General features: G+C 41.0%; 1 protein-coding gene across 7 annotated transcripts in view; it reads right to left on the bottom strand.

Annotated features, from left to right (window-relative positions):
• Positions 1-2,085: 2,085 nt before the first annotated feature.
• The window catches only part of LOC141088011 (sphingomyelin phosphodiesterase 3-like), an 854,992-nt gene continuing 843,552 nt past the window's right edge, over positions 2,086-13,525 (bottom strand). For all 7 annotated transcript variants that reach the window (XM_073573854.1, XM_073573852.1, XM_073573848.1 and 4 more), the window contains 2 exons: positions 3,848-4,010; positions 2,086-2,905 (listed from right to left, as the gene is read on the bottom strand). In XM_073573854.1, the coding sequence (XP_073429955.1) occupies positions 2,804-2,905; positions 3,848-4,010 (265 nt within the window). In that variant the 3' untranslated portion in view covers positions 2,086-2,803. The remainder of the gene's footprint in view (positions 2,906-3,847; positions 4,011-13,525) is intronic.

Raw genomic sequence — 13,525 nt, forward strand, 5'->3', positions numbered from 1 at the left:
AAAGTACTACATCTGGGCAATAAAAATGAAAAAAGCATATATAGAATGGGAGGAATAGGGCTAAGTGACAGCACATGTGAAAAAGACTTGGGTATACTAATAGATCACAGACTGAATATGAGTCAACAGTGTGATGCAGCAGCAAAAAAGGCAAATGCAATTCTAGGATGTATTAACAGAAGCATACAGTCTAGATCACGTGAAGTCATTATTTCCCTCTACTCCTCTTTGGTCAGACCTCATCTGGAATATTGTGTCCAGTTTTGGGCACCACATTTTAAAAAAGACATCAACAAACTGGAGCAAGTTCAGAAAAGAGCGACCAGAATGGTGACCGGTCTGCAAACCCTGTCTTATGAGGAAAGGTTGCAGGATTTGGGAATGTTTAGTTTGCAAAAGAGAAGACTGAGAGGAGACTTAATAGCTGTCTACAAATATCTAAAGGGCTGTCACATTGTAGAAGGATCAACTTTATTCTCATTTGCAAAAGGAAAGACTAGAAGCAATGGGATGAAACTGAATGGGAGGAGACACAGATTAGATATTAGAAAAAACTTTTTGACAGAGTGATCAATGAGTGGAACAGGCTGCCACGAGAAGTGGTGAGTTCTCCTTCAATGGAAGTCTTCAAACAGAGGCTGGACAGACATCTGACTGGGATGATTTAGGGAATCCTGCTTTGAGCAGGGGCTTGGACCAGATGGCCCAGGTGGCCCCTTCCAACTCTACGATTCTATGATTCTAGACACTCTAGAGGATTTATGGGCTTAAATGCCACAGGCAGTCGGAATTAATCCTATTTATCACAAGTGGTTGATAAGATTTCTATTGTGTAATATTAACATATTCATGCTGTTTTCCTCATGTAGCATCGCACCCACCGATACCATCTGTTTGCATTAATTTAACTGAAGATCTTCCCCATGGGCCAGATTTATAACCATATACATCAGGCTGAAAAATTAAGAAGATGCAAGAAATATCCTAATAGTGAATGTTTCATTTTCATGAGGCATTAGCATGTCGTCAAGTACAAGCGTGTTTGTTTTTCTCTTATCCATATTCTTCCCAATAAGAGTGCCGCCGTTTTGTTAGTCTATGCTTTGGCAACATAAATCCTGGCCTTTTTTTTTTCCTTAAATGTTCCATCTTCTGGTTCCTCTAGGTCTAGACATTCTATTTTTCATTTGTTTTTCATGAACATTCCAAATAAATTTCAATGCCTCAATCTTGAGCACTGAAAGGAAATTAATTTGCTCGGTTCCATGACAATTGTGTACAAGATAATTGTGTACGGACAATTGTGTACAGAAAATTGTGTCCAAGGACAATTGTGTCCAAGGACAATTGTGTCCAAGGACAATTGTGTACAAGGACAATTGTGTACAGGGCAATCGCCTTGTACACAATTGCCTTGTACACAATTGTCATTGTACACAATTGGCCTGTACACAATTGTCTGTACACAATAGTCCGTACACAATTATCTTGTACACAATTGTCCTGTCATCCATTCTACATTTAGACTTTTTTGAATGTCAAGATAAAAAATATTTAGCTGCTCTTTTCATTCTTTTATCTTATCCCCTACTGATTTGGTAAAGACCAGACAAAACTGAAGCTACCTTGATCTGATACTTTTAAATTATTAGGTAACCAGAGGTTTCCACCCATAGGGTATGTGCACAGTGCACAGTGCACACCATGTCTTTTAGAGGTGTGCAAATCCAGCCAATTTTTCTGAGAAAGACGTTTCAGGTGTCTTTTCACCCTGAATCATGTCTTTTGGCATCTTTTGTTGTCGCCTTTCTTTTTACGCTTGTATTGAATAAGCTAGTGAACTCCTTTTTTCTTTTGAGCGCTTGGTGCCTTTGGAAACCTGAAGTGGATAAAATAAAAACTTTAAAGACTGAACATATGAAGAGCAAGTTGATTTTATACTGCAGCGCTTATATGTTCATTCTCTTTGACGTTGATTTAGCACTTTTTCAGTCGGGTTACGGGGAATACCAGCCTGAAAGAAACATGGTGTGCACATACCTAATGATTCCCCAACTACTGAGAAACTGGTCAAAAGAAACCACATTGGTAAAAGCAGGGTGATATTTTATTGTTTTGTTTCTATAACTATTGAAAAAAGAGAGTAAAGAAATTCCTGCAAAGCCATTAAAAAAGTATAAGCCAATCATGGAAACAACCGGTTTCCTAATTTGCAGTTCATTTTCTTGGATGTATCCCTTAAAAATCGTCAAGGTGAAATTGGATGTTTCTGTTTTGTTTTTTATATTTTTTTACATTTTTGTATGCGGAGCCTCATGCAATTACAGCACATGCTAGTGGAGCTTTTCAGAACTACAACAAGAGCCTAAAAATAAAAGATAAATGGTCCGTGTTTTTCTTTAGATATACAAAGATTATGCCAAAATGAGGAAAAAAAAACAAGAAAAAAAAAATATTGACTAGCATATCACGCTTACAAGCTAAATTGTGCTATACAGTGGTATAAAAACATCTTGGTTAGAATGGCACTAAATCTGTTTTAGTTCCGCATACACTGATAACCACAGAGAGGGTGGCTGGTGGGCTGCAGGAGCTGCACTGGTACCCAGTGGCACAAGTGAGGAAGCCTCTGAACTCTCTTCATATCCACCTCCTTCACGCAGTCCAAATTATGGCGGACTCCAGTGGCTCCATTAGGACGCTGGAGAAATCTCCCTACTTCAGATTCTGGGGCTTCAAGGAACCCCCTAGGCCATACTGTATGTAGTTTCCCAATTAATACTGGCAGAGTCAACAGTCCTGCTTAAGACTCTTCTTCCCCAGCAGAAACAGTCAGTCGCATTGCTACTGGCACGTGGTCTGTAAGTCCAGCTAGTTGTGTAATAAAACTGTATTCTTCAATTTCCTAAAATAAGAAAAGAGCATAACTTTTCTGTAGCACTTTTATATAAATCTGAAAATGATTTACATATTAAATTTCACCATCTTCCCTCATCTACACTCTGTCACCCCTCTGCCCCACGAAAGCCTTACAGTCCAGTGTCATACATGCCCATAGCCACTCTATTTTACATCCATTAGGTATCATTATTTCCCCATAGAAACAATGCTACTAGGTAACTATACTACCACAATACAGCAAGCATGAGAATATACCACTATAAACCTAGACATAACTATTTATAAAATTAAGTGCACACAGTAGTGTTATTCGTACAGCATAACTGTGTGCAGCACATTTTATACATTGTCATGTTGCGGGTTATAGTGGAGTTCAATGGTGGTCTCTGCACGCAGGGTATTCTTCTTACAACATGCACTGACCATGCGTTCTCTTGCCACCTTGTTACTTCTGATGAGAGGCAGTGAAAGAGTGCACTGTCACTGAGCATTGAAAAGAATATTGCACACGACAAGACACATTGACTGAGCAGATGTAGGGATTGACAACTAACACATGCTCCACTGAGCAGGGAGTAGCCCTGCCCTGAAACGGATGTCACGTATGATACTTTGTTTCAGGGTGGAAGCAGCGGCTGCGGCAGTGACTGCAGCCTCTGCAGCAGTGATCGCAGCCGCTGCTGCCCCCTGATGACAACTCATTTGACTATTCCAGCATGAACTGGGATTCTCAAATGAAGTGTCATCAAAGTGGAAGTAGTAAAAAAAAAAATGCAGTTAGATAGTGTAGTGAGGAAATGATGGGGACTTTTCAATTACAGTATATTAGAAAAGAGATTAGATTATGACATTAAATAGAAAGACATTTAGGAGGAAAATACATTTTAGTTCCAGACCATCCCTTTAACAGAGAAAAAATGCAAATCACACACATTCAGGCACTTACCATTTTCCATTCCATATTGAGTCCCTCCTCAGAATACAGCATGTAATCAATTCTGCGCCCGCTGCCCTTCAATGGAACTTTTCTCCCTTTCTGGTTAGGACAATGGTTCTTGCTGGTGGGATAGACCAGATATTCCTTCCTACCCTCCTCATTTTCTAGGACTCTAGAAGAAGCAAAGTTTCATGTTACATATAGTGGTGCAATGCTTTTCCTCAACAGCGTCAATCAGCATAACAACATTAGTGGTGAAGATTGCGACCAGAGTCACATTGCATTTACTGTACGTGAGGTGAGAAACTCTCTTCTGACTGCAGGATGCAAAAATGAAGGCTGGCTTGATGACATCATTATGCTCACCTTTGTCAGGGGCTGACATTACTGCAGGCATTTACAATTTTCACATATACACATTATACAGTTAGGTCCATATATATTTGGACAGAGTCAACATTTTTCTAATTTTGGTTCTAGACATTACCACAATGAATTTTAAACAAAACAATTCAGATGCAGTTGAAGTTCAGACTTTCAGTTTTCATTTGAGGGTATCCACATTAAAATTGGAAGGGTTTGAAGGGTTTACGAGTTTCAGCTCCTTAACATGTGCCACCCTGATTTTAAAGGGACCAAAAGTAATTGGACAATTGACTCCAAGGCTATTTCATGGACAGGTGTGGGCAATCCCTTAGTTATGTCATTCTCATGTAAGCAGATAAAAGGCCTGGTGTTGATTTGAGGTGTGGTGCTTGCATTTGGAAGGTTTTGCTGTGAAGAAAACATGCGGTCAAAGGAGCTCTCCATGCAGGTGAAACAAGCCATCCTTAAGCTGCAAAAACAGAAAAAACCCATCCGAGAAATTGCTACAACATTAGGAGTGGCAAAATATACAGTTTGGTACATCCTGAGAAAGAAAGCACTGATTAACTCATCAATGCAAAAAGACCTGGGCGCCCACGGAAGACAACAGTGGTGGATGATCGCAGAATTATCTCCATGGTGAAGAGAAACCCCTTCATAACAGCCAACCAAGTGAACAACACTCTCCAGGAGGTAGGCGTATCAATATCCAAATCTACCATAAAGAGAAGACTGCATGAAAGTAAATACAGAGGGTTCACTGCATGGTGCAAGCCACTCATAAGCATCAAGAATAAAAAGGCTAGACTGGACTTTGCTAAAAAAACATCTAAAAAAGCCAGCACAGTTCTGGAAGAACTTTCTTTGGACAGATAAAACCAAGATCAACCTCTACCAGAATGATGGAAAGAGAAAAGTATGGCGAAGGCGTGATACAGCTCATGACCCAAAGCACACCACATCATCTGTAAAACACGGTGGAGGCAGTGTGATGGCTTGGGCATGCATGGCTGCCAGTGGCACTGGGTCACTAGTGTTTATTGATGATGTGACACAGGACAGAAGCAGCCGAATGAATTCTGAGGTATTGAGAGCCATACTGTTTGCTCAGATACAGCCAAATGCAGACAAACTGGTCGGCGTTTCAAACTACAGATGGACAATGACCCAAAACATAAAGCCAAAGCAACCCAGGAGTTTATTAAAGCAAAGAAGTGGAATATTCTTGAATGGCCAAGTCAGTCACCTGATCTCAACCCAATTGAGCATGCATTTCACTTGTTAAAGACTAAACTTCAGACAGAAAGGCCCACAAACAAACAGCAACTGAAAATCACCGCAGTGAAGGCCTGGCAGAGCATAAAAAGGAGGGGAAACAGCGTCTGGTGATGTCCATGAGTTCAAGACTTCAGGCAGTCATTGCCAACAAACGGGTTTCAACCAAGTACTAGAAATGAACATTTTATTTACAATTATTTAATCTGTCCAATTACTTTTGGTCCCTTTAAAAACAGGGTGGCACATGTTAAGGAGCTGAAACTCCTAAACCCTTCATCCAATTTTAATGTGGATACCCTCAAATGAAATCTGAAAGTCTGAACTTCAACTGCATCTGAATTGTTTTGTTTAAAATTCATTGTGGTAATGTCTAGAACCAAAATTAGAAAAATGTTGTCTCTGTCCAAATATACAGTATATGGACCTAACTGTACATGCTAATACACGGTACACACATTTACATAAGCACATGAAACCTACAAACATACACATTACACACACATGAATATCCATGTACTCACATTTACACATTACAAATGCATATTATGCATGTAGGTTACTACATTTCCACCTAGCGGCATTAGATCCATGTGTGATTTTTGGATGTGGTCTCCATGTCCTTTTTCTATCGTTATGGCACATTGCATACGGACTCATCTTTGTTGTTTTGCTTGGACCAGTGCTGCTCCCAGGTCACCAGGTGTTTTTAAATTAGCAGGTGACTGCAAGGGAAGTTCTGCCCATGTCTGCTTTCCACTCACAGTCTGAGAACATATGGAAGGTGAGTTTTTTCTAGATCTATTCACTTGGTGTTGCTGCTGTGTCATGACCTGGTGGGTGGTTGGTGTGACCTGGAGCCATGGAGCTTGGTCACTTCCTCTGCTGGTGCACTTGGATCGCTCCTAGGGGCCGTTGGATACTTGGTACCGGGTTGGTGTCTTAAAGGGATGTGTCATGGCAGCAGTGACCCGGTCCGTGGCCCTGAGTGTCCATGTAAAAGATGAAGTGACTGTTAGAATCTGTTTAGTTTGTGACTATCTGCCATTTTCTTGTAGTGTTCTTGCTGCTGGTCTTTGGTCAGGTGATTGTATCACCCTTTATTAAGCTGCACTGTCTCCCAGTCCTTGCTGGACAACAGCGTTAATCCGCTTGAGTTATGGCATGGAGCTTTGCTTTGCCTTTTGTGTGTTTAATTAATACAGTGCTGGGACCTGTGGTTCTGCTAGTCTTAGTATCTGTTTTCAGTTTGTTTCTGCAGCCCTCTTTGTTTTTTATTAGGAGGTTATCTGTTTTTTACCCAGTTCTTAGATCTTTCAGGGACCCCCGTCCCCCTATCTATAGGTCTTCACTTGAGATTATCCTAGGATCGTCGGTGGGTCTTTTCACAAGGAATGGGTCGCCCACTCCATCGTAGGGTATCAGCCTAGTCATAGTGCAGGGTTAGTTTTCTCCCTTCTTCCCTAGTCCTGTGCTGCAGATCCGTAACAGTGACGAGGAATAAAGTCTATGTGTAGAGAAGTTTGTGATGCCACTGGTGGTTTCTGGTCAGAGGTGACCAGCACTGCAGTGCAGATCCTCTGGGACTGATGGTGTGATGCAGCAGAGTTGGAATAGCTCTCCACAGGCAGAGCTTTTGTCCCAGGGCAGTTGTGATAGAAAATAATAATAATCTGTATTTTTATATAGCGCTAACATATTCCACAGCGCTTTACAATTTTGCACACATTATCATCACTGTCCCCGATGGGGCTCACAATCTAAATTCCCTATCAGTATGTCTTCGGAATGTGGGAGGAAACCAGGAACCCGGTCCACGCAAACACGGGGAGAACATACAAACTCCTTGCAGATGTTGTCCTTGGTGGGATTCGAATGATGTTTGATTTTTGATAGCAATCAAGTCTCAGACATCAGGCATCAGTTATCAGGTATGAGAATCAGGTATCAGACAGAGTATTTCTGATGTTTGATTTTGATATATGATCATGTCCTAAAATGGACACTGTACTTTTTAGGACATGATCATATATCAAAATCAAACATCAGAAATACTCTGTCTGATACCTGATATGTCTGATGTCTGATGTCTGATGTCTGATGTCTGATGTCTGATGTCTGATGTCTGATGTCTGATGTCTGATGTCTGATGTCTGATGTCTGATGTCTGATGTCTGATGTCTGATACCTGATGTCTGATACCTGATGTCTCATACCTGATGTCTCATACCTGATAACTGATACCTTAAAAAAAGCATTACATGCATTTGTAATAGAAAACGCACATGTTGTTCCAATGGTGCGTTTTTTACCGCTGCGGAATCGCTTAGCGGTAAAAAACGCAGCATGTTCATTAATTTTGCGGAATCGCCCGCGATTCCGCATACCATCAATTATATGGGCAAGAACGCATGGGAAAACGCATGTCAAAACACTTGACAATTGCGTCAAAAACGCGTGTCAAAAAGCGCATGTATTTTCCCTGTCAAGGGCATGCATTTCTGCTCAGGAAAAAAATCGCATGAAAAACCCTACGTGGGCACATAGCCTTAAGGATTTTAAAAAAAAAAATGTTATGCTTTGTAATTTTTTTTTAACTTTTTTACATTGTCCCAGTATAGGACATCACTATGTAATGTCAGATCACTGACAGGCTATAAAAAACAGCCCTCAGTCATCAGCTTTCCTTCTGCTGGTTGCAAAAATTGCACGGGAGCTCACGCCACTTTTGCTAGAAAAATAATCTTTTATTAATTAAAAACAAGTACAGTAAGCTGCACACACACTAATTGTATATGTCACATACATCCATACATCTGCCTATTCTGTGTGTATTTACTGTATGTAATCCATCTCTTCTATCCTGGCGGCTCCTGCTGTGATGTCACACTGCCGTGACTGCTGCATTACCGGCTTTTCTTCTATCTATCTATCTATCTATCTATCTATCTATCTATCTATCTATCTATCTATCTCTATATATATATATATATATATATATATATATATATATATATATATATATATACATATATGTGTGTGTCACTGACAATTTTATATATCTATTCCATCTTTTCTATTGTAACCCGTCAGTGTGATTTTACTGTATGCAGCACATGAATTGCTGTTTTTTCAAAGGACACTGGTGCATAGAAATCGGACAGGCCTTGCACGGTGCGAGTGCTGTGCGATTTTTTTCTCGCACCCATAGACTTGCATTGGCGAGTCTCATCCGAATCTCGGTGCCAATCGCAGACTGCTGTGATTTTACACGCACGCTGAATACGCCTGATAAAATAAACGCTGATGGGAGCTGCCCCATAGATTAACACTGGGCCAATGTTTTCTCGCATAGCACTCGGCCGTATTCTACGGTATTGTGTGACGCCGGCCTTACAGAGAGAACCGATGCTCCGCAGATCTGTGAGATGGCAATGAACAGACGCACGTCCCCTGCAGAACCAGGCAGTGTAGGACACACCCATAGCTCTGTTTTTTGCTGCTACAGTAGGACCATGCCTTGTACACAGGGGATTAGTGACACCACCTAGTGCTCATGAGTTTGTAGCCAGTTCTTGGGTGAATGCAAAGAAAAAAATTCTATGAAGTAATTTGATCATTAGACACAGCATGTCCGAAACTCTTTACTAACACATCAGGAGGATAATAAGAATGTCAGATGTTAAAAGTGAAGCACGATTGGATTTTATGTGGTAATCTGCTGTATAAAAACAAAAAAACAACATGTGGGATTCGAACCCATCACTCAGCCACCAGCTTAATAGACTGTAAGAGGATGCTTTTTCTTCCCTTATGAGATGAACCATGCAAGTACTGTAGTGAGGTGTATCTGAAAAACATTTTGATTTTGATCTTTGACTGGTCAAGTGTCAGGTCTCAGACAAATATAGGAAGGAGAAAAGTCCGGCTTTCAAGATCGCGCTGTTCCAGTCCAGAGTTCACAAGGAGTTAATCCAAGGACCAAGCAGTGATTATAACTTTCTTTTTATTCCATAAACTCTACGCGTTTCGTGTGCACTTCCTCAGAGCTATCAGTTCCTTTTCCTTTTCAAATCATTCCCTTGCTGTAATGTTATAGCATGGACATCACTCAATTATCAGATGCCAATACTACTCCAATCCTTAGCAGACAAATATGCAGAGCACCAAAATTATTTAAAGATATCAGACACACACGCACAGACACAATATAATTGAAGGTTTTATGTTCCATGGGGTATCAAAACATTGCACTATAAGACATGGGAAGAAACCATGTATTAAAGTGGCCCCAATTGATTATGTTTCAGAAGACACTGTGAACAGGAGTGTCATTCTGAGAAGAAAGGAAATTTATTGGATTCATAGGTTGCAGACTCTGCAACCATACGGTTTAAATGAAATATCTGATATCTTTAAATAATTTTGGTGCTCTGCATATTTGTCTGCTAAGGATTGGAGTAGTATTGGTATCTGATAATTGAGTGATGTCCATGCTATAACATTACAGCAAGGGAATGATCATATCGCTAACATATAAAGAGATACTATCGGCGGTATTTTACTATGACTGGAATAGTTGGCTGGTGCCTTGAAAAGGAACTGATAGCTCTGGAGATGTGGAGCCTTTGGCTGAGAGAACAGAAAAGTTTCTTGAGTGCAAAGCATGGGTCTGCTGTGCAGGATCAAATCCACATAGGAGTACATACATTTATTAGTATATGATCATCTGCCTGAAATATAAGGAAAGTATAATATGTTGAATGAAGGGTTAATACTGAAAGGAAAATATAAGTGCGGTTATATAAGAGATTTGTGAATGTTGTTCTGCTAATTGATATGATGTACCAAGAAATTTAGATTTTTATTGAGTATAATCATAATTTTATTATAATGTTTTACATTTTTTCTAGTGTGAAGTTTTACAAATGTGTGTTTTTATAGAAGTGTGTTTTTTAGATGAATTTTAGTGATTTTCGTGATTTTATATTATGTTGATAGTTATGTGTGAATTTTTTTAAGTGCAATGAGCATCTACCTCACTTCCTGGGGGAGCTAGTATATAAGGAGAATGGAATGTGATGCCAGTGTAACTTTTGCTCCTGAGGAAGTGTACAGTGTGTACACGAAACGCGTAGAGTTTATGGAATAAAAAGAAAGTTATAATCACTGCTTGGTCCTTGGATTAACTCCTTGTGAACTCTGGACTGGAACAGCGCGATCTTGAAAGCCGGACTTCTCTCCTTCCTATATATGCAATTCTAGTGACCGGCTGATTGCTGCAGTTCATCGGATCCTACCCATTTGTGCTTATGGTTGTTGTGTTCCACACAACTGAACCAGGTGAGTGGATCCATATCTGTGAAACGTTTATATCATTGGATAAGACCCTATTGTGCGCTTCTGTCTCCCCCTTTTTTGTAGGTCTCAGACAAAAACATTTTGATGTTTGATGTTTGATAAAGTATCAAGTATCAGGTATCAAACGAAAAAATTTTGATGTTTGAATGAATTAAGTCAAGTATCACACTCATTCTCAACAACTATGCAGTTGCCACTATAGTGTAGTGGTAATGTACTGTGTATAGGATTATAAACAAGGGGTTGTGAGTTCAAATCCTAGCAATGGAACTTCATTTTTAATTTTTATAATTTTTCTTATTATTTTAAACCAAAACTATATTTCATGCAGATACTTCACACCCTTAGGCTATAGAAGATTATTTAACTAGAAATCAGGAGGATAATAAGAATGTCCTATTAAAAGTGGAATGCAGATGGTTCACCGTTAGACTAGAGATTATTTTATTACGAAAGGAAGATAGTAAGAATGTCAGATATTAAAAGAAGCACGATAGGATTTTGTGTGATAATCTGCTAGTTAAAAAAAAATATATATATAAAAATCTGATGTGGGATTAGAACCAACAAATTTCCCATTCCATAAACTAGTTGCTTGACCAGTCAGCCAACAGCTCTACAGGCTGTTTAAGGATCCTTTTTCTTCCCTTATGAAATGATCCACTCAAGTACTGTATCTGAAAAGCATTTTGATGTTTGATTTTTGATAGCAATCAAGTCTCAGACATCAGTTATGAGATTCAGGTATCAGACAGAGTATTTCTGATGTTTGATTTTGATATATGATCATGTCCTAAAATGGACACTGTACAGGAGAAGAAGGATGAAATAGCAGACAGACATTGAGGGATTCTGTTTAGTAGGGAGGTGATATCTGGTCCAGAGATGTAGATCTGTGTGTCATCAGCATAGAGGTGATACTGAAAGTCAAGAGATCTATGAGCTGTTCAAGGCCGAAGGTGTAAATGGAGAAGAGCAGGGGCCCTAGGACTGAACCTTGCGGGACTCCGACGGATAGGGGGCGCGGTGAGGAGATGGTGTGCGAGTGGGAGACGCTGAATGACCGGTCTGTTAGGTATGATGCAATCCAAGATAGGGCCAAGTCTGTGATATCAAGAGATGAGAGGGTCTGTAGTAATAGGGAATGGTCCACTGTGTCAAAGGCAGAGGACAGGTCCAGGAGGAGGAGGACAGAGTAGTGTTGCTTGGCCTTGGTGGCTAGTAGGTGATTGGTGACCTGAGTTAGGGCAGTTTCATTGGAGTGGTGTGGCCAGAAGCCAGATTGTAATTGGTCAAGGAGGGAGCAAGAAGAGAGGTGGGAGGACAGTTCAAGATGGACGTGTTGTTCCAGTAGTTTTGAGGCATAGGGGAGAAGTGATATAGGGCGATAGCTAAATACAGAGGATGGGTCAAGAGAGGGCTTTTTGAGGACAGGTGTGATTGAGGCATGCTTAAAGCTTGAGGGGGAAACACCAGTTGTTAGTGATAGGTTGAAGAGGTGGGTTAGGGTTGGGATGAAGACTGTGGTGAGGTTTGTGATGAAGTGGAATGGGATTGGGTCAAGTGCACAGGTAGTGAGATGTGATCTTGAGAGTAGAGTGGAGAGTCGATCTTCTGTAATGGTGGAGAAGTTGGTTTTGGAGGAGGATGGCAGGGCAGTTAGGAAGAAGGGCACTGGGGGTTGTTGATCAAGACTGTCTCTGATGTTATCAATCTTCGACTTGAAAAATGAGGCAAAGTCTTCAGCTGAGATGAGTGGAGAGGGAGGAGGTGCTATGGGGAGGAGAGAATTGAAGGTGTTGAATAACTGTTTAGGGTTGTGAGACAGGGAGGATATGAGTGATGAGAAGTAGGTTTGTTTTGCAGCAGCGAGTGTGTCCGTGAAAGTAGTGAGGGACTGTTTGAATGCGATGAAGTCCTCACTCAAGTGGGAGCTTTTCCCTCAGCAGCCCTGGAAGCCTGCCTCAGTTCTTTGTTCAGACTGGTGAGCCAGGGCTGTCTGTTAATTTTGCGAGCTTTGGTATGTTTGAGAGGGGCAACTGATTCCAAAGCTACAGCTATTGTGGCGTTATATAGAGCAGCAGCGGCATCCGCATTGTGTAGGGAACTTATGTCTGTAAGAGGGAGGAGGGATTCAGACAATGAGTGTAGATCGAGGTGTTGAAGATTTTGGCGAGGGTGTGCAAGTTTTTGAGGTGGGGATTGTGGACCTGAGGAGGAGAGGGAAGAGAATGTAAGTAGGTTGTGGCCAGAGAGAGGAAGAGGTGCGTTAGAGAAGCTAGATAGGGAGCAGAGGCGGGTGAAGATGATGTCTAGTGTGTGAGCATCTTTGTGAGTGGCTGCAGAAGACCATTGAGTGAGGCCGAAAGAGGAAGTGAGAGATAGAAGTTTAGTGGCAGCTGAGAGGGAAGTGTCAATGGGGATGTTGAAGTTGCCCAAGATGATAGTGGGGATATCAATGGAAAGGAAATGAAGTAGCTAGGTGGTGAAGTGGTCGAAGAAGGTGGTGGCTGGCTCTAGAGGGTGGTATATGACAGATAGTTGGAGGTTGGAGGAGGAGTAGATGCGCACAGAGTGCACCTCAAAGGAAGGGAGGGTAATAGAGGGTGGCAGTGGGATTGGGGTGAAGGAGCATTTATCTGACAGGAGAAAACCAACTCCTCCACCATGCTTGCTGCTGGGGTG

Source organism: Dendrobates tinctorius, unplaced genomic scaffold, assembly GCF_039654945.1.
Source record: "Dendrobates tinctorius isolate UK_male_01 unplaced genomic scaffold, ASM3965494v1 ptg000037l, whole genome shotgun sequence".
NCBI classification, from domain to species: domain Eukaryota; kingdom Metazoa; phylum Chordata; class Amphibia; order Anura; family Dendrobatidae; genus Dendrobates; species Dendrobates tinctorius.